At 48.2% G+C, this 20551-nt stretch overlaps 1 protein-coding gene and 1 non-coding gene across 2 annotated transcripts in view; both read left to right on the top strand.

Annotated features, from left to right (window-relative positions):
* NSUN2 (NOP2/Sun RNA methyltransferase 2) overlaps window positions 1–20551 on the top strand; it is a 32092-nt gene that overhangs the window by 7043 nt on the left and 4498 nt on the right. The window contains exons 4-15 of the mRNA XM_065905754.1: window positions 252–357; window positions 3536–3607; window positions 4369–4453; window positions 6191–6383; window positions 8195–8269; window positions 11156–11286; window positions 14178–14251; window positions 14900–15030; window positions 15349–15445; window positions 18452–18636; window positions 18937–19029; window positions 19761–19896. Of these exons, the coding sequence (XP_065761826.1) occupies window positions 252–357; window positions 3536–3607; window positions 4369–4453; window positions 6191–6383; window positions 8195–8269; window positions 11156–11286; window positions 14178–14251; window positions 14900–15030; window positions 15349–15445; window positions 18452–18636; window positions 18937–19029; window positions 19761–19896 (1378 nt within the window). The remainder of the gene's footprint in view (window positions 1–251; window positions 358–3535; window positions 3608–4368; window positions 4454–6190; window positions 6384–8194; window positions 8270–11155; window positions 11287–14177; window positions 14252–14899; window positions 15031–15348; window positions 15446–18451; window positions 18637–18936; window positions 19030–19760; window positions 19897–20551) is intronic.
* On the top strand, window positions 9349–9483 carry LOC136146785 (small nucleolar RNA SNORA70). Its single transcript, XR_010659070.1, has one exon. It is a non-coding gene; the product is annotated as a small nucleolar RNA SNORA70 (small nucleolar RNA).

Raw genomic sequence — 20551 nt, 5'->3', positions numbered from 1 at the left:
CTCTCGGCCGTTCGTTGGCACAGCTCCTCAGTCACGTTCAGCGCTGTGTCCCTCAGCGCCCGGGGCTGTTTGGGTCCAGTCTCAGCGAGCTTCTGTGTCCTGCGCGCGTCCTTGGAGGACGGGGCAGCGGTGTGAGCAGCCACAGCACGGCTGGGCATCTCATTTGGCACATGACCTGTATAATCAAGGCTCTGTGAAGAGCCCACTTTGATAAGTGTAACCCATACATGTTTTACTTTCCTTTCGGGCAGGTATCCTGAAGAACTTGCCTGGCACACAAATTTAAGTCGAAAAATCTTGAGAAAGTCTCCACAGCTGGAAAAGTTTCACCAGTTTCTGGTCAGCGAGACTGAATCTGTGAGTAGATGACTTCAGGTTTGCTGGTCTCCTTAATGCTTGAGTATCGCAGTTTTATCTCAGCCATGCCTGCCGCTGGCAGTGATTGGGTAGATAAGGCACGCAGAAAAGCACCCTGAACTCTCTGTGCGCGCCCCGTAACATCTGGTAATGTAGGTTAAATTAGTAGCTCCTCTGATCATGCAGAGGCCCGGGGCGCCGGCACGGTTGTCAGCGTGGCTTCGGTGTCGGGTGGCTGCAGCCACGGCTGGGCGCAGCGCTCTGCCCCCCGCACCCCGCTTTGGAGCACGTTCCGTTTGCTGTTGTGTCCTTTTGGGGTGCACATGCCGGGTGCCTTTCTTGCAGAGAAGGTGATGGGTTTTTATGGCCATCTTAATTTTATTAAAAGTGCTATACTCCACCTTTGCCAGACAGAAGGACAGCCTCTAAATGTGACAGGTTTGGTTCTCGTAAAACGACATGGTCTTTGCCCCCCGGCTCCTCAGCCGCCCCTGACTGCCGTTCAGTCACTAAGCTTCTTACCTTTAGCACCACATTTTCCCCAGCAAGACAGCCGCCCCCGCACGCAGCGCATGACTGGGTGAGTGCCCGGGAACCGAGGGCCTCGTCGGCTTTGCGGTTTCCTTTCAGTTCTGGATTCTTCGGTCTCACATTTAAAATTGGAAGCTCCCCCTTCCTATTTTCTCATCTCCTTTTGCTAGCCCAGGAAACCTGCGTGTCACCAGATGGTTTTTATTACCTTGTTGCTCTGAGCTTCTCTGTCCACCTGACAGTTTCATTTGCTCCCCACGATTCTTGCCTTGAAGCCATGGCCAGTTTAGAAGCCCTTCACCTCACTCCGTTCCAGTCTCTCCTCCGTCCATGTGCCCTCAGGCTTCCTGTCCCTTGGGGTGCCTGGCAGGCAGGCTCCTGTTGGCCTGGGTTCCCACTCCCGCCACGTTGAGGAGTGCATGGTGCTAGGCACCGCATGTGCCCCCTTCTTCGCTCAGACTTGAGCAAAAAGGGCTTCTCTGGCTTGGCATTTAATCTCCAGGGGTTATCTGAACTGGCGGCGAAAGTGTAGGTATGATCTCCGTGGGGTGTGTGAACCGTCGGCGAAAGTAGGTGTAGTCTCCGTGGGATGTGTGAACTGTCGGAGAAAGTGCAGGTTTGCACTTGGGCCGAGCGTCGTCCTGCATCTGTGTGAGTTGAATGACAGCGCGGGGTGGCTGTTCACACAGGAAGCCCGGGTCCTGAAGGAGCAGAAGCCTCCTGGTAGCTGACAGTTCTTGGCTTTTTGTTGGGCGTTCAGTCCTAAGCTGTTAAAATAAGAGTTGTGCGTGTCACAAGTGCTGGATTTTTCAAAGAATCTTTGAACAGTCGGACATTCGAATAGATGTCCTGACCCGCGGGTGAAGGTGGTGAGGATGGCTGGTTAGTGTGGAGGTGTAGTTGGTGTCTGCCTTCTGCTGAGGCAGGGAGGCAGTGGTTGTTGGGGCTGTGTCCAGGAGTACAGGGCAGGTGTGGGCTGCTCCTGGAGACAGGAGCACCAGAAATAGAAGTTGCAGTTTCACCTGTGAGGGGGCACTTCTAGGGGGCTTTCTGTCCTGTGTGCATGTTGTATTTGAGTTTCTAACGATCTAATGTCATTCTGACATTGATGCCAAAGACAAGCCAAAGAATGCTCCTACTACCTGACAACTGCACTCATTTCATGCTAGTAAAGTAATGCTCAAAATTCTCCAAGCCAGGCTTCAGCAATACGTGAACCGAGAACTTCCAGATGTTCAAGCTGGTTTTAGAAAAGGCAGAGGAACCAGAGATTAGAGTGCCAACATCTGTTGGATCATCATAAAAGCAAGAGTTCAAGAAAAACATCTGTTTCTGCTTTATTGACTATGCCAAAGCCCTTTACTGTGTGGATCACAGCAAACTGTGGAGAATTCTTCAAGAGATGGGAATACCAGACCACCTGACCCGCCTCTTAAGAAATCTGTATGCAGGTCAGGAAGCAACAGTTAGAACTAGACATGGAACAACAGATGGGTTTCAAATAGGAAAAGGAGTACGTCAAGGCTGTATATTATCACCCTGCTTATTTAACTTATATGCGGTGTACAACATGAGAAACGCTGGGCTGGAGGAAGCACAAGCTAGAATCAAGATTGCTGGGAGATATCAATAACCTCAGATATATCAGTAAGCTCAGATATGCAGATGACACCACCCTTACGGCAGAAACTGAAGAAGAACTAAAGAGCCTCTTGATGAAACTGAAAGAGTGAAAAAGTTGCCTTAAATCTCAACGTTCAGAAAACTAAGATTATGGCATCACTTCATGGCAAATAGTTGTGGAAACAGTGGCAGATTTTATTTTTGGAGGCTCAAAAGTCACTGTAGATGGTGACTGCACCCATGAAATTAAAAGACGCTTACTCCTTGGAAGAAAAGTTATAACCAACCTAGATAACGTGTTAAAAAGCAGAGAAATTACTTTGCCAACAAAGGTCCATCTAGTCAAGGCTATGGTTTTTCCAGTAGTCATGTATGGATGTGAGAGTTGGACTATAAAGAAAGCTGAGTGCTGAAGATTTGATGCTTTTGAAGTGTGAGAAGACTCTTTTTGAAGTTGGAGAAGACTTTTGAGAGTCCCTTGGACTGTAAGGAGATCCAACCAGTCCACCCTAAAGGAAATCAGTCCTGAATACTCATTGGAAGGACTGATGCTGAAGTCGAAACTCCAATACTTTGGCTACCTGATGCAAAGAGCTGACTCACTGTAAAAGACCCTGATGTTGGGAAAGATTGAAGGCAGGAGGAGAAGGGGACGACAGAGGGTGAGATGGTTGGATGGCATCATGACTCAATGAACATGAGTTTGGGTAAACTCCGGGAGTTGGTGTGGATAGGGAGGCCTGGTGTGCTGCAGTCCATGGGGTTGCAAAGAGTTGACACGACTGAGCAACTGAACTGAACTGAATATCATTCTGATGGACAGGGATTACTGTCTTTTGATAGTGGCCATTTATCTACTAGTAGAAAAATGGGTCTTCCTTGCTGTATGTGCGATAGTACTAACTTTGGTGTTCTGTGTGTGGTTATACAGTGTTTTCTTAATGCATTGGAAATAATGCCCAATATTAATTTTTTCTGCTGTTTTTAATGCCGTTGCTGATTTTTAAAAATTTTATTTTCCAAGGGAAACATCAGCCGTCAAGAAGCCGTCAGCATGATTCCACCGCTGTTGCTGAATGCCCACCCACACCATAAGGTACTCTGAGCCTTACATAGAAAATGCTGGTGTTCATCTCTCTGTTTTGTTGAGACCTTTTATCTTAATGTGGTTCATCATTTATTGTTCCTTTTCACTTTGGGTGAAGTGGAAAATGATATGTATTTTATTTTAGGTTCTTTTTGCAATTTTTATAGCTCAGTTTTTTTTACTTACTGCTGAGATTATCTTCATTGTTTCTGATTGACTCAATCAGGTTGAAATCCCAGTGAACACATACCGAGGGCTTGTTGAATGCCGACCATGGTTCTGTGTTCTTTTTGTGAACTAATTCTTTATTGCACACACATCCCTGTGAGGGTAGATGTCCCTGTTTTTCCAGATGAGGAAAAGGAAGCAAAGAAATGTGGGGGTAACTGACTTAAAGTTAGAAGCTAGTCGTCAGGGGCCAAACTGAGTTTGGAACCCAGTGAACCCTGCCCCATAGCGTTCTGTTACAATGCTTTTTGCATTTAGTATCTTTACTCAGCATCCCTGAATGTATTTTTATGCTGGTTTCTAGTGCCATTTTTGTTCCTGTTTCCTGTGGCATGAGTATCTTTCTCCTTTTGTGATTTGGGGGCGATATATATTAGGGCATCCCAGTAATTAAATAGAACATATGCTGTAGGTTTATTGTATAACTAAGTGCTTAGGTCCTGAAGTAGAAATGAAAAATAATTTTAAATTGTTCTAAGTTAGATGTAGGATGGTTGATTTATGTAAAGAAAAACATCCAGCGTTTTCTTGCTTTTCACTAGATCTTAGATATGTGTGCAGCTCCTGGGTCAAAGACCACACAGTTGATTGAAATGCTGCACGCGGACATGAACGTCCCCTTCCCAGGTATGTGTGGGGCTGGGGTTGAGGGGTGGGGCTGCTGCGCTGGTGGGTGGTGGATGAAGAAAAGAGCAAACACAGTGATAGCTTATGGTGAACCGTGTGATCTCCGAAGAAGAAGATTTAGCTTCAGCACCAGGGCCCACGCGTGATCACTCAAGTGCTTTTTTGTAGCAGAGTTTTATTAAAGTATGAAACGGACAGGGAAAGCTTCTGACACTTCCCCCCACACGGAGGGAGGAGAGTGCCCCCCTCGCTAGTGTTAGCAAGGGAGTTATATCGTTTTTCAATTGGTTATTAAAATAAATCAAAAGAGTGTCTCAAGGTTGTAAAAATCTTACTAGACCCACTCGCACAATTTACATTTTAGGATTAAAGGATTAGAACTTAACAATAGAAAAGTCCTACCAGACCCACTCCCATAATGTACATTCTAAGATATCAGGATTAGTCAGAAGGTTTTCAGGAAGGAGAAACTGTCCTCAAGCAGGATTGTTCTTCTATAATCCCTAGTACAGAGTTTAAACCGAGTTGTTTGCTGTGTAATCATCAGTTCTGGGCTTAAGAAAAAAACAACTTAGTTTTATATGACTAAGACTAAGGAATGCAGAGGGGAAAAAGATGCTTGTCCTTTTCCTGCTCAGGTACCAGGGACTTCTTCTCAACTTGCCTGGGAATTGACTGTCTGGACAGGGGGCGTCAGGCGCCTGGGTTTCCTGTCTGTGAAGGTGGAGCCGGGCGCTGTGCACGCCCGTCACGTGTGCCCTGTGTGCCCCCTGGAGGGGCCTTCAGTTTAGCATCACGTGTGGCTTCTGTGAGAGCACGTGGTGGTTCTTTCTGAAGCCAGAGTAGGTGGATTTTTGTTTTGTTTTTAATCTGCCTGATGGAACTCTGGCTGCCTCGCGCTGGTTGCGTCCTGCGGGATCTCTCGTCGCGGCGCGCCTGCCCTTGCCCTGGCGCTCGGGCCCAGGAGTTGACGCCCAGCGTGTGGGATCTCAGGTCTCCCACCAGGGCTCGGACGCACGTTCCCTGCATTGCGAGGCAGGGTCTTAACCCCCAGACCCCAGCGGGGGCCCCAGTAGGCTGACTTCAGTTTGAATTTCCGGGAGTCACCGTCTCACTTTGGAGTTTTGGTTCTCTTCTGACTGTTGCTACCTGTGTGAGAGGCAGGAGGATGCAGTTTAGAGCCTCTGTCAGACTCCCCAGGTTCAGATCCCACCAGCGTCTGTAGGTGAGTTATGTGACATTTCCAGACTCCACATAGGAAATGAGGCTTCAGTCTTGAACTTGGAGAACATTACGTCGATGGCAAAGATCAGAGCCTCCCTGGGCGCAAGTGGACCCTCAGAGACCTCAGTCCCTGCCACCCGGGAACTGACTCTCAGGATCTACAGTGGAGACCTAGCACGTCTGCCCTATTTTAAATACTTGTCGGGAGATTCTCTTAGTTTCCACATCTTTCTCCCCTCACGCTCTGTTTTTTTGTTAATAGTCAGTGGTAGAAAAGATAGTTTGGGCAGAATAAGCCCTCCAAAGAGAGGAACTGTTGGAGAGATGAATTTTGAAGTTTTGACATTTTAAGAGACTTTAAATCCCTGCCAAGCCGCTCGCTTCCTTCTCCTGGGCTGCGACCCCAGTTCCCGCAAGTCTGAGGCTGGGTTGCCAGTCTCCCCTGCCAGCCTGGGGATGAGCACTGCCCCATGGCTGCTCATTTGATCCGACGCCGTGCCTTTGCATTCCCAGAGGGCTTTGTCATTGCTAACGACGTGGACAACAAGCGCTGCTACCTGCTGGTGCACCAGGCCAAGCGGCTGGGCAGCCCCTGCATCATGGTGGTCAACCACGACGCGTCCTGCATCCCGCGCCTGCAGATGGATGTCAACGGCAGGAAGGAGGTCCTCTTCTACGACCGCATCCTCTGTGACGTCCCTTGCAGGTACCGTCAGGAGGCCAGGAAGCTCAGAGTCCCCTCGAAAAATAAGTCAGAGAGAGTCTAAAGTGAAGCTGCACATGGACGCGTGTGTAGTGAATCTGCTCACAGCTGGTTTGAAGAGAGGGGCAGTGTGAGCCTAAATCAGAAAACAGAAACTCAATGTTAGTGATAAACAAGGAGATCAGAGAGGGGCGGTTTTAATGGTTGAGAGGGAATGTGAAGACGATAGCGGAGAGCAGTGACGTCACATAGAGCCTTGTTGCAGGCATTGTGCCGGGAGTGCAGGGTGAGTGTAGATAATCGCTGTTAACACTGGGTGAGTCCTGTGTAGGGCATCTAGGGCTTCCATGAAGGTTGGGGAACTCATGCATTTGTACACATACCTTCCTTTGAATTTTATTATGTTAGATTTTTATAGAGTTTACTAATAAAGTAATTGCAAGGCATAGCTGAATTACCGAGTTTTTCCAAAAAGGAAAGAGTAAAAACTAAGGTGGCTAAGTTCCCGGAGGCAGTGACGTCAAGCGTGCTGATGTCAGCCGTGTCTCTCCGAGCACATGACTTAGCCAGACTCGCACAGGACCTGCCGTCATACTTTGTTAGCTCTAAACGCACGTGTAAGCGGGCTGCATTGTTACCAAGTCCCATCTTGTTTAAGCAAATGTAGATTTACTGCTAGTGGAAGAGTTCGGTGGCGGTATGACTGTGTGTCAAACACCCGGAAGAATTCTTCAGAAAAGTTAAAATAGGTCATGAGCTGCATTTGTTTTTTATATCAGATTGCAAGTTTTTAGTTTTCTTTTGGATTAGATGTTTTCCCACCCCTGTGGGTTTTTTAATCCTCTTTTTTAAAATTGGAGGATAATTGCTTTATGATGTAGCGCTGGCCTCTGCCATGCATTCGCGTGACTCAGCCGGGGTGTACATCCGTCCCCTCCCTCCGTCTCCCGCCCCACCGCACCCCTCTAGGTGGTCACAGAGCACTGGGTTGAGCTCCCAGTGTTCTTGTGATCAGAGATACCACACTGTGACCATGATGTGAGCTCGTGGGCTCTGAGTTGTAAGTTGAGGAAATCAGAATTTTAGTTCCCACAGTGCAAGCAGGGGATGTCATTTGAAAGCCATTATATCTTATAGGACATTTCCAGCCTTTAGAGCCTTCACATGAAGGACATGTGACCAGACCCACAGTGAAAATTACATTTTACAGGGAAAGCCATCGGACCGGAATTCCTCAAAAAGTCTGGGATTCAAAATTAGACCCGGACAGAAAGACTAATTGATGAACTGTATTATAAAATTTACATGGAAATGATTTCTGTTAAATAAAAGTAGAAATTTAAAAAATGTTTAACTGATAGAGAAAACATGTGGTAAAGAAATTAAAATGGCTTACTGAATTTGCTGAGGAAGTCCTTTATAAGTTTATCATTATTCATGTAATTCTGATTAAAATGCTACTGTTGAGCAGCAAGTTTCTAAGTAGCAGGATCAGATTGTTATCTGCGTTCCGAGTTCTGTTCTAGGTCTGGAGATGGTGTTTTGCTGGTATTTCTCTTAAACGGAAGCAAATGCTGTCTCTTTGTTGAGTGAGGTTTCCTACTCAGATCTTTAATTTCCTTATTGAATTGAAATTGAAATATAATTAGAAAGTTTAATGCATTAGAGTGTCCTCCAAACAGAAATAGGATGGGGCTTACGAGAATTTAGATTGTGTTCTAAGTGGGTACTCATAATACCCTTTAGCTTGGATTGTTAAGCTCCAGTCATCCTACTGATACAGAGGTTTCAGTCTTAAACTCATTTCTTTGCAGTGGAGATGGCACGATGAGAAAAAACATTGACGTCTGGAAGAAGTGGAGCACCTTGAACAGCCTGCAGCTGCACGGGTAAGCCAGCTATACCTGGCGGCCTGGGTGACCAGGAGGTGAGTGAAGGTTTAAGCTCGAATCCCTGAGCGTGCAGAGCTTCAGCTGGCTGACTGCAAGCCTCAGAGCGGTAACCGCCGCCTTCCTGAGTCTGCCTATTCGTCAGGAGTTGTTTCAAGAGTAGGACACTGAAGTTGTATATGTTTTCAGGTTTCAATACCTGAAACGTGTTGAAATGTATTGAAAATGCCTTTTATAAAAATTTCCTGTGATAGTTCTAACATGTTGTCTGTGAAAAGACCGTTTCTTACTAATATTTCTCATCTCTGTTTTCAGTTCTTCATCTTGAGTTATTTTACCTTTTAACATCTGATCTCAGAAATATTTATGGCTATCTTTAAAAACATTTTTGAAAAGTTCTTAAAACTGAGAAGAAAAAGGAAATCTTATAACTCAGATATATTTTTGTAATTCCTCATGTATTGAAGTGTTTTCCTATGCATACAGATTTTTTAAAATTGTACTGTCTACAGAGCTTTGGGTTCTTTATTTCAGTTAGCATCAGAATTGCAGATGCAGAACTGCGGTGATCTAGAGTATGCGTGCGTGTGTGCTCAGTCGCTCAGTCGTGTCCAGCTCTTTGCGACCCCATGGGCTGTAAGCCACCAGGCTCCTCTGTCCATGGGATTTTTCCAGGCAAGAATACTGGAGTGGGTTGCCATTTCCTTCTCCAGGAATCTTCCCCCACCCAGGGATCAAACCTGAGTCTCCTTCATTGACAGGTGGATCTGTACCACTGTACCACCACCTGGGAAGCCCTGATCTAGAGTATCCTAATGAATATTTTTGTAATCCTGATATTAATCTGTATTATCTAAATTTATTGCTTAACTATCTGATAATTGGGGGGAAAAAAGCAAAATTCACTGGTACAGAAAAAAGATGAAAGTTTAAAAAAATATCTGTAAACACTGTTGATACTAATCTACATTATCCAAATTTTTTACTTAACTCTTCTGATAATTGAGGGAAAAACCAAAATCCACTGGTGCAGAATAAACAATGAAAGTAAAGAAAAGTATCTGCAAGCAGCGTTGTTTTTGCAGCCAGTTAAGCCGACTGTGCTCTCCTCCCCGTGGGGGCGCAGTGTGCAGTGGCCGCGGACAGCAGCCTCCTCGCTGGTGTATGCAGCCTGTGGCCTGTACAGGTTGCACTAAGGGGCCTTGGAGACAACTCTTCCTAGAGGGCATCCATGACTGGCCTGCTGCCCCCAGTCTGTCCCTGGGTTGGGAGGATCCCCTGGAGAAGGCAGTGGCAACCCACTCCAGTACCCTTGCCTGGAGAATCCCATGGACAGAGGAGCCTGGAAGGCTCCAATCCATGGGGTCGCAAAGAGTCGGACATGACTGAGAAACTTCACTTTCACTTTCATAAGCAATGTTGTTACTGTTCTGTTAACCTTTCCCAGCATGTGAACAAGCAAAGCATAAAGCTAACAACTGAATTCAACATATTAGGAAAATTTCACTATTAAAAAGACCATACAGATACATGATTTTTCTATTAGCAGTTGGTATAGTCTAAATTCCTGTTTCATGTGAAGCATTGAATTGATATAGTTAAGTAATAAATTTAGATAGTATAGGTTAGTATCAACACTGTTTACAGATACTTTGTTTTCAGTCATCAGAATAGTTAAGTAATAGATTTAAATAATATAGATTAGTATCAGAATTACAGAGGTCATCTAAAATAATCATAGTCAACACTTAGAGTATACCATCTGCATACACATATACACACCGAATGTACGTTAAGTGTGTTAATTGCGTCGCATTGGGCTTCCCTGGTGGCCCAGTGATTGAGGATCTGCCTGCCCATGCAGGGGACGTGGGTTTGATTGCTGGTCCGGGAAGACTCCACGTGCCTTGGGGCAGCCGAGCCTGTGTGCTGCAGCTCCTGGAGGCCTCACGTGTAAAGCCTGTGCTCTGCAACGGAGACCCAGTGCAGCCAAAATAAAATGAAAATAAATGAGTGAATGCTTAGAATTTACTTTTAAATGAGGCGTGTCGTATATACTTAGAAGATGTGATTTACTTTCACAGAGGAACATAAAATGGAGTTATGTTGAAAAAAAATTTTTTTTAATGGAGTTACATTAGAAATCCTGATATTCAAAAAGGTATTTCTCCTGTGAAGAGCCCTGTGAAGAAAAGGAAAGTCTTTTAAAAGATTGGAGACACTATTTTTGTGAATGGCACATTCTGGTTTTCTGGGTATCGGTTGCTTCCCCCCATGGGAGATGAATGATTTCTATAGGTGCTTCCTGGTAGCTTCTGTCACCTCAGCTTCCCAGTTTATTAATTTCATTGTCATTTTGAAAAGGACAAGTTTTGTAATAATTCAGTTGGTTTATCAAATTCTCTCCATAATTGGACCTCGGATATTGGGATGCCTTAAAAATAACGAAATTGTGCCATTTGCAGCAACATGGATGGACTTGGCGATGATCACACTAGGTGAGGTCAGCCAGGCAGGTAATATGCCCCATGATGCCGCTCACATGTGGGATCTAAACAGTACAGCGAACTCGTGATGTCACACACAGGCACAAATCAGGCTCGCAGATACAGGAGCAAACTGGCCGGTTCCCAGTGGCAAGGGGAGGAGGGACAGTGCAGGGCTTGGGGATTCTTGTTTTTTATCAGCAGGGAGCACCTTAAATAGGTTTACACTAGCTTCGCTTAGAACCTTAAAGGTGTATATACGAGCGTTGTTCACTTTACAAAGAGTGTCTCGTTGTGCCTCTGTCATCAGCTGCACTAAACACCTGCTCCAGTAGGTGCCGTGACGTGTGGGCCACATGGTGGTGCTTGGTCTCAGGGTGACCCCATGTCCGGCCCTTAGTTTACAGCTGCGGATTGCAACGCGGGGAGCTGAGCAGCTGGTGGAGGGGGGCAGGATGGTGTACTCTACGTGTTCGCTGAACCCCATCGAGGATGAAGCGGTCATCGCGTCTCTACTGGAAAAGAGTGAAGGTAAGTGCGTGACGAACCTTTTAATAAGAAAATGTGTTTCAGAACCTTTATTGCTGTAGTGCGTTTTCCTTAGACTTTTTCTCATTTTGTTCATGGACATTAGCTTGTATGATTAGTTCATGAACCTTACAGTGAGGAGTGTGCATGCTTGCCAAGTTCTTCAGTCGTGTCTGACTCTTCTCAACCCCGTGGACTGCAGCCCCCCAGGCTCCTCTGTCCGTGGGATTGTGCAGGCACGAATACTGGTGTGGGTTGCAGTGCCCTCCTCCAGGGGATCTTCCCAAACGAGCCCACCTCTCTTAGGTCTCCTGCATTGACAGGCAGGTTCTTTGCCACTAGCGCCACTTGGGAATCCCCCAAATGAGGTAGCCCTGATTAAAGACATGCTTGTATGATGAATTTGTCATTTTTCATGAGAAGTGAGTTTTGCCTGTTTTCTTTCTATAAGTTTGAAAGGTGGTATCAGATCCTTTACCACACCGTTACATTTTTTAAAAGTTTTAATTGTAAAACACACATAATTTGAAATAATGCAGCTCATTTAAAACGTGCAGTTCACTAGTGTAACTGCATTCACTCTGTTGTGTAGCCAGTCTCCTGAGCTCTTGATCTTGCGCATGAACTTCTAGGCCCACTGAGCGGCTCCCCCGTGTCTCCCCGCCCCCGCCTTCCCCGCTGTATTTTCTGTCTCTGTGTGTGACCGCTCCAGGTATCTCCTGAATGGAGTCATGCAGCACTTCTGTGTGTGTGACTGACTGGCTTATTTAGGATCATGTCCCCAAGGCTTATTCATGTTATATCATAGGCTCTCAGAATTTCCTTTGTTTTTAAGGCTGAAAATATTCATTGTCTGTTTAGACTGTGCTTTGTTCATCCATTGATCTGTCAGTGGACGCCTGAGTTGCTTCTGCATTTTAGTTGCTGTGAATAATGCTGCCTTGAACATGGCTATAGCAACGACTCTGGGAAAACCCTGCTCTCAGTTCTCTTGGGTGTACACAGAAGTGACATTGCTGCAGCCTGTGGTAATTCTGTTTATTTGTTGAGGGCCCACCATACTTGTTTCCATAGCAGCCGCACCATTTTACGTTTCTACCAAGAGTGTGCAGGTTTTCCAGTTCCTCTGCATCTTCACCAGCACTTGGTATTTTCTGCTTTTTTGATTATTAACCATCCTGATGGGAGTGAGGTCTTACCACACTGTTTTACACTGAGGAACCAGACAGGTTGTCAGAACGTTTCATGTTTTCATGTCAAATATTTCTCCTTTTATGTTTTTGCTGAAATGTTAACCTTTTCCATCAAATTCTCCTTAAACCAAATAGTGGGAAATTTAAAACTAATTACATCTCCTGAATAGAACGCTACTTGCATATGAAGCAGGATGAAATGCAGATCCTGAAACTGGTGTGCGTTTCCTGAGACAGTGTCCACAACTGTCTCAGCTTCTGTTACATCTTCTCAGTGGCTGAAAGGCCTGGGCTGTGAGGTGAGCCCCCCTGTTCTCACCTTTGTGGTCCCTTCAGTTTGAATTTACTATGTCGTATTTTGTTTTGCTATACTTATCTGAAGACTTGCTGTCTGTATCATGTTTTCCGTATGGAAAAGCTCCACATTTTGGTGGCGCTCTATTTCAGAAAGCCTGTGAAGAGAAGGGCCATGGGTGATGTAATCTGATAGTAACCGAGAGTCCTGTTCGCTAAGTGATTTTTCACTGGGCAGGTGGGTTTTCTGTCTGCGTTTTGCTCTCACGGCTGTCTCTCGGCACGTGGTTGCTCCAGACCACATCGTGAGTGTCTCATTTCCGTGCTCCGTCGGAGGCACGTGTGTAGACGTGGCTTCATCAGACAGTGACTCTTGCCGGGTCTTGTGTCCGCGTTTGCTGGGGATTTTAACTGCAGGGGTGGGGTCTCTACCTGAATGTCCTCAGACCCAGCAGGGGGAAAGGTAAGCATTCAGTCTGCTCGCTGGGCCCCCGCCAGCAGCTTCTGACCCAGATGCTAGCAGAGAGTCACCGCTGAGCCCAGGCAGTGCTGGATTGAGAAAACCAGCTTCCATGTTTGTGCTGTTAGCCGGTGTTCGCTTTTAGAAGCCGGAATATTCAGATGGACCGTGGAGGCCGGCGTGATCCTCTTGTCGAAGGTTTCTCACTGTTGGACCTCCACCTCGGGGATTCCTCTGCTTTGTTTTCACGAGTCCTGCATTTTGCTTAGCTTCCATGGAGCTCTGTTGGATTTTCCTTTTCGTGAGGCTGTCCATGGATCTGTCCGTGGTTTGTGTTAGGTAGTTCATCTGAGAGGTTTCCTGTAATGGCCCCAGAGTACAGCTTCTTGTAACGGTGCTCTTGTGAACAGTGCTTCAGAAGGGGGCTGTCGTCCTGATGGCCTTTTTAGAAAACTAACTTGGGCCTGAAGCTGAATGTTTAAAAATGTCCAGTTTTTCGTGTTGCTTTTTGAATCTGGTATGTTTGTTAGAGATAAAGGCATGCAGACGCAGATCATCTCCTTGGTGTGACTGGAGACCAGGAGCCGGCCGAGCACGGGGTCCAGCCCTGCGTGTTCTAGGCCGCCTGCCGCGCCGTGTCTCGGGCACAGCGTGGCCTCTGCGGCTGCTTCCTGCAGCTCTCCTGTGCTGTCCTTTGCCCACGTGGCGGCACTTGCTCTTTAAGTGTGCAGTTCCGTGGTTTTGAGTGACTCTTGATATTACGCTGTGGAGAAGAGCTCATTTACGGTCAGTCCCTGACCTACCCCAGGAGTCTCTGATCTGCTCTGTCTGGGTGGGTCTGCCCTCCCGGGACAGTCTCTGTAAACAGGATCTCACAGTGTGCGATCTTTTACAGTTGTTTCCTTTCCCTGGGGTAACGGGGTTTTTGTTTTGCTCCTGACCCGCAGGTGCGTTGGAGCTCGCCGACGTGTCCTCAGAGCTGCCGGGACTGAAGTGGGTGCCTGGGCTCTCGCAGTGGAAGGTTCGTCTCCTGCCAGGACTCTGGCTCCAAAGGGCAGGTCCACTCACTAGGCCTCTTAGAGTCATGAGAATTTTAAAGCATCCACGCTAGGGTAACTTGAATAAATGGTTCATTTGATTATGCAACTTAGAATCAGTTTCAGAATTATGTTTAATGACAAATCGTATGATTATACAAATATTTCTGACAGTGGAAGTTTTCCTGCCTTTATTTTGCAATTACAAGTCAGCTTTGTTTATTCTCATCCCTGTAAGTATAGCTTTGCTTTTTTCCCTTTTAATTGGCTGGGATTCCAAGCTTTGTTTCCAGTATGAAGCAATTCACTCCTCAGTTTTAGCCCAGGAACATTCTGAGGCTTGTTTTATAAAAGAAAGAAAGAGAGAGAGAGAAAGAGGGGAGAGAGAAAGAGGAGAAAGAAAGAAAAGAAAAAAAAAAACCCGCTTGGAAAGTGAAAATGCTGCCTGATAGAATGATTGTCCTGGTTCATGGAATAAAAGAGATGGTCTCATTTCTTTCCTTGCACACCGTCCTCCTCTCTTTGGGGAGAATGAGAAGCACCATCTCTTGAGAGCTTCCTCACCCCCTTCTCTGACTTTTCCCTGCTCTCAGATGGGCTGGTCATTGAGTCCCAACCCTCTGGCCCTGTAGGTGATGACGAAAGATGGGCAGTGGTTTGCATCCTGGGACGATGTCCCGCACAACAGACACACCCAGATCCGGCCGACCATGTTCCCCCCGAAGGACCCCGAGAAGCTGCAGGCCATGCACCTGGAGCGGTGGTGAGTTTCCGAGATGCGTCTCGGGCATTTCCTGTATGGGCCATGCTGTGCCCTTGGCTGAACTCTTGGACATGAACTTTTCAGCAAGTAAGGTTTTCAGTGCCTCTTAGCTGCTGGCAGCAAGCGTTTGTATTGTAAACCAAAAAAGCAAACTGGTTTAAAAATGGTGATATTTTGGACATTGTTATTAAGTCTGTGCAGATTACACATTGACCATTCTCTCAGTGAGGGTTGTGTGAGTATTTACAGCAACAGATTATATATTTTGGATCAGTTAAAAAGGGTAAATTGTGTATGTGTGTGTGTGTGTTTTTTCAGTCTTAGAATATTACCACATCATCAGAACACTGGAGGGTTCTTTGTGGCGGTGTTGGTGAAGAAGTCTTCAATGCCGTGGAATAAACGTCCCCCAAAGGTAAACGTCTTCCAGGACAGCAGAACGTGCTGTGTGGTCTTTCTGTGCAACTGAGGCAGAAGCTGACCACAGAGCGTGTTTGAAGGGTGAAGGGCAGTGGGGTGTTCTTGTGTGTGTGGTGGTGATGGTGTCCTTAAATTTTTGAGTTTTCCAAAAAGCAGTAATTTCTTAAAACGTTAACTAAGGTCGCTCAGTTGTGTCTGATTCTTTGTGACCCCATGGACTGTACCATCCATGAAATTCTCCAGGCCAAAATACTGGAGTGGGTGACCTTTCCCTTCTCCAGGGGATCTTCCCAACTCAGGGATGGAACCCAGGTCTCTCCCACATTGCAGGCCAATTCTTTACCAGCTGAGCCACCTTATAAGGGAAGTGGAAAAGGTGGAGTTTGGGAATTGCATGGGGCTACGGTCCTTAGGGTAGACACGGACTGCAGAGTCGGACGCTACTGAGAAACTTAACATATACATTCTTTCTGCATCTTCAACCCACTTCTTTAATAAGACTTGAAAAGGTGTGAAGACCACTCTGTGCCTCAGTCAGAACCCCTCTGGTGGCGTCTGTGCTCTGTGTTCCGGTGGGTGGTTTTCAGCTGGGACAACTCTGCCAGTTGCAGGCCAGCAGCCTTCCCCTTGACCGTGGAGGGCAATGCCAGGCTGTCCAGGCCTGGCTCAGGTGGATGTGGACAGGGCTGACCTATCATAACAAACATCAGCCGACCCCGGGGTTGTGTAAGGGAGGCCGTGAGGCAGAGCGGTGGGGAGACAGCGGCTGCTGCTTTTTTTGTTGTTTTTTAATAATTTTATTTATTTATTTATTTTTGGCTTTGCTGAGCGTCATCTTCTCTGCGAGAGCTTTTCTCTAGTCACGGTGTGGGGGCTTCTCGTTGCTGTGGGTTCTCTTGTCGAGGAGCACAGGCTCCAGGAAGTGCACGTGGGCTCGTGAGCTGTGGCTCCCGGGCTCCGGAGCACAGGCTCGGCAATCGTGGCCCGCGGGCTTCGTTGCTCAGAGACCTGTGGGATCTCCCCGAAGCAGGGATCAGACCCATGTCCCCGGCACTGACAGATGGATTCTTTACCCCCCAAGCCACCAGGGAAGCCCGAGGCCAGCCTCTGAGTCTTGACTCAGGGTTGGGGTGTGAAGCACGGTCCTCCCCTTTGTCAGTGTGTGGTGGGACTTGATAGCTTGTCCATCAGCCTGCCTCCCGTTGCCGTGGACCGGGGCCTGGAGTCACTGTCTGCGGGGCTCTAATTCCTTCTGGTCCATGCGGGAAAATGAGGACTGATGGTGCTTTTAGCCTTTGGAGAGGCCGAAGCCAACCATTCTCTAGGGTACGGCTCATCCAGGCCGATGCCTGCAGGTACAGCCTCACGGGGAGGCGACGCGGCGCTTCGAGCGGTCGTCCTGGGGCTCGTGAGGCTGAAGAGGTTCCCCTGGAGATGGGGCTTCTGCCTCTCGCAGCCCCTCGCCCCCATCAGGAGAGGAGGGACGGAGCTCAGAGCTGTGCTCTCAACATGTGAACGCCGACCTCATCTGCAACTGAAATCGTCTTGCAGCCATTGCCATACATTACATGTGATTTTCATGCAGTCACAATGTTATTAATGAAGTAGTTTTTAAATCTCAGAATGAAAGCATACACACTCTGAATTTTGCACCATGAGATCCATCTTACTTTGCACTGGTCACGTTTGATGTGGTCAGAGCACACGTGAGCCCACCTAGCGTGGCGCTGCTGGGGCCACGCGGTGAGACTCGGCCTTGGTCTTCAGGGCGCCGTTGTCCCGTTGAAGCGATGCCGAGTGTGAACACTGCTGGGGCTGGGGCTGGGGCCGGGGAGAGGCGTGCGGGCAGAGTGCTGCTGCTGTCATTGTGAGAGGCGGGACCAGACCTCAGCATCGCGCGGGACAGAGCGGGTGCAGGGCCCTGAAACAGGCCGTTTCCCGAAGCGCAGATGTGGGGGGCGGGGGTAGAAAGGAGACACAGCCTTGCTAACCTTCGCAGAGGATTTGGGGGTTTGTTCTTTGTTTGCCTTTTTCTTTTAGAATTAAACCACGTTTTCTGGGAGGCAGTGTTGCACAGCGTTACAGAACCTTACCAGCCTGTCCACTTAATAGCTTTGTGAACTCGACGGACGTGTTGAACTTTCCTGTGTACATAACCTAATTTGTAAACTCACTTCACAAGGGTTGGGAAATACTACTTTTACCGGTCTGGTGACTTGTTAGCAAGGACATGTGGTTGTAAAGACCTTCACTAAGTGGAGGTGTAATGGACACAGATCGGCCTGTTGGCTCAGGGGTGCGCCATGGCGATTCTGTGTATAAATGCCTGGTTGTGGTGTGTCTTTTTCCCAAGGTGAGAACTTTCAAGGTCCCTCATAGCAGGTTTGAAATACACAAGCAGTGTCGTTACCTGTACTCCCTGTGATGTGTCACGCCATAGTTTATTGTCTAAGACCTTATATGAGGTATATGTAAAAAGTTAACGGCAGTAAGACACTTTGCTCATTCTTAAAGCCAAATTTATCTACAGCTGTCCCAGATCAGAAGTCAGCTAGTTTTTCGACAAGTAGTCCCTCTGTCACGGGAGGTACGCTTCATCTTTCTTCAGTTGATCCCCGGGCCCTGGAGCATTTCCACTCTCCTCTCTTTGTGTCCTTGTCTGTCTTCGAGGCCCCATGTAGCGTGTCTGGAAGTGTGTGACCCACCGCACAGAGCAGATGCCTGGCAGAATTTCTGGGTGAAGACAGGCCGGTGCTGCTAGCCTCCGCTAAGAAACAGGAAGTTAAAACTAGAATCTGTGCCCTTGAATTCTGCTTATAATAGCAGATAGATTTAAAATGCTTACTTTTTTAAAGATTCCTGTTGTCTGTCTTTTGCATGTGAGCTGCTGTATTCATTTGGGCAGGTTGTGTGTCCCTGGAATCGTCCCTTCCTGTATCAGGACAGAGGCGGTTGCTGTCTGGGTGTTAACAAGCGTGTTAATGAGTGTGTTCCTGTCCAGCTGCAGGGTGAGCCGGCAGTGCCGCAGGCCTCCGTCCTCCCGAACCCCGTGGAGCCTACGGCGGGCAGCATCTCTGACCCTTCCGAGCTGGAGAGCAAGCTGGCGCCTGGGATCAGCAACACAGAAGCAATGGAGAGAGCTGAGAACATGGAGAACAGTGGGAGTAAGAAGGATGGCGTGTGCGGGTGAGGACCACTGTGTCTTGGCCCTCACACTCCAGCATCTGCCCGGCCCTTGGAGGTTCAGCAGGCCCCAGCCCGTCCAGGTGGTGGCTTTGCAGGGGCAAGCAGGTCCTGGCTGTGTGGGCCCTGGGGCTGATGACCCCGCAGGATGGATGCCTTGGACCATCCTCCACAAGGAAGAGACATGTGTCCCTGCATAGCCAGGCTGCCTAGGGTGGAGCGGGGCTGTGGGGAGGAGGAGTGGGCTGGTGGGACTACTGCGACCCCTCGCTGACGGATCCCCTCATCCCCTCCTCTCCTCAGCCCTCCTCCATCTAAGAAAATGAAGCTGTTTGGATTTAAGGAAGATCCGTTTGTGTTTATTCCTGAAGATGACCCGCTGTTTCCACCTATCCAGTAAGGATTCATTTGGCCTGTTAAATTCCTCATTTATGTTTACCATGGGGTTAAAATGCACACGTGGTCATGTGTAACTGTAATTGTTTGTTTAGCTCCTTTTTAACTGCCTGTTAGAGCTGGGTGAAGCTTTAGAGGGTCTTTCCCAAACCCTTCAGTTTAAGGTGAGCAGTAATCAGAGCATGTCGGAGCCCGGAAGGCAGAGATAATGGAGATGGAGACTTTGGACTGCGGGCCCGGGTGGGAAACCCTCGGTGGGGGTCCGTGGGTGGGACGCCGCCCCACCTTGCTGCTGGTTAGGGAGGGTGAGTCTGGTGGGGTTTCCAGCTCGATCACAGGGGAAATGTGCTTGGGATACCAGTCGGGTTCCCCTCTGCCTTGTCGGTTAAGTTTAGTGTCTGTGAACCAGAGTGCTCACATATGCTGTCCTGTAGATGACTGGTGTTTTGCCTGTGTTTGTGAAAATCTCTCCTAAAACGTCTGTGAAGAGAGGGGTGTTCTCAGGTGTGGTGTTGGAATTCAGGGGAGATGTTGTGCCTCTGAACGCAGGTCCTGGATCCAGGTGGTGCAGGCCAAGCAGGGGACGTTAGGATTAGATGGTGGGTATCCAGGGCGGAGCCCCTGTCCCTGAACCATGGAGTGTGAGAACTTAGACCATGGAGGGGGGCGGGACCACACGACAGGCGTCACGTTTGAGCTGAACCCTCATAACCAGTTGTGTCCCTTCACAGGAAGTTTTATGCTTTGGATCCCTCGTTCCCAAAGACAAATCTGTTAACTCGCACCACAGAAGGGAAGAAGAGGCAGCTCTACATGGTGTCCAAGGAGCTGAGGAACGTGCTGTTGAACAACAGCGAGAGGATGAAGGTGGGGTCCCGGCCCCGGAGGGCTGTCCTTTCTCACTGCTCGCGTTCCGTCGGAGGGGCCGGGGCCCAGCCGCCCGCCCGGGGGTGTCAGAGCTGCTAGTGGGCGCAGGCCGCCCCGCCGCGTCCTCCCCGCCATCTGTCGTGGGGTGTGGGGGCCTGCCTGCTGCTCTGTGGGCGCTTGGTTTTGTCTGTCCTTAACGTTAGCCTGCAGGTTTTTCCACTTTAGGGCCCGTGTTTTGCTTGCTTTCCTGTGTTCCCAGCTCATTTCCCTCTCGCCTGTTTGTTTCACACGGCCTGCCTCCATGTGGTCTGGAGGTCCTGGGGGTCACGAGTTCTCAGGACAGGACTCGGACACTGTTCTCTCCCGTGTGCCCACCGTGGTTTCCAGGGTGATGGCAGCCTTGCTCCTGATGGCTCATGGACCGCACGCTGGTATCTCTTGTGTTCCCAGAGTTTCCTGGTTTTATTGTCTATTGTGCTAATTATTGGGCTTCCCTGGTGGCTCAGTGGTAAAGACCCCACCTGCCAATGCAGGAGACATGGGTTCGATCCCTGGGTCAGAAAGATGCCCTAGAGAAGAAGGGAATGGCAACCCACTCCAGTATTCTTGACTGGGAAATCCATGGACAGAGGAGCCTGATGGGCTACAGTCCATG

This window comes from Muntiacus reevesi, chromosome 14 (assembly GCF_963930625.1).
Source record: "Muntiacus reevesi chromosome 14, mMunRee1.1, whole genome shotgun sequence".
In the NCBI taxonomy this organism is placed as follows: domain Eukaryota; kingdom Metazoa; phylum Chordata; class Mammalia; order Artiodactyla; family Cervidae; genus Muntiacus; species Muntiacus reevesi.
This window is presented reverse-complemented; position numbering and strand designations above follow the sequence as displayed.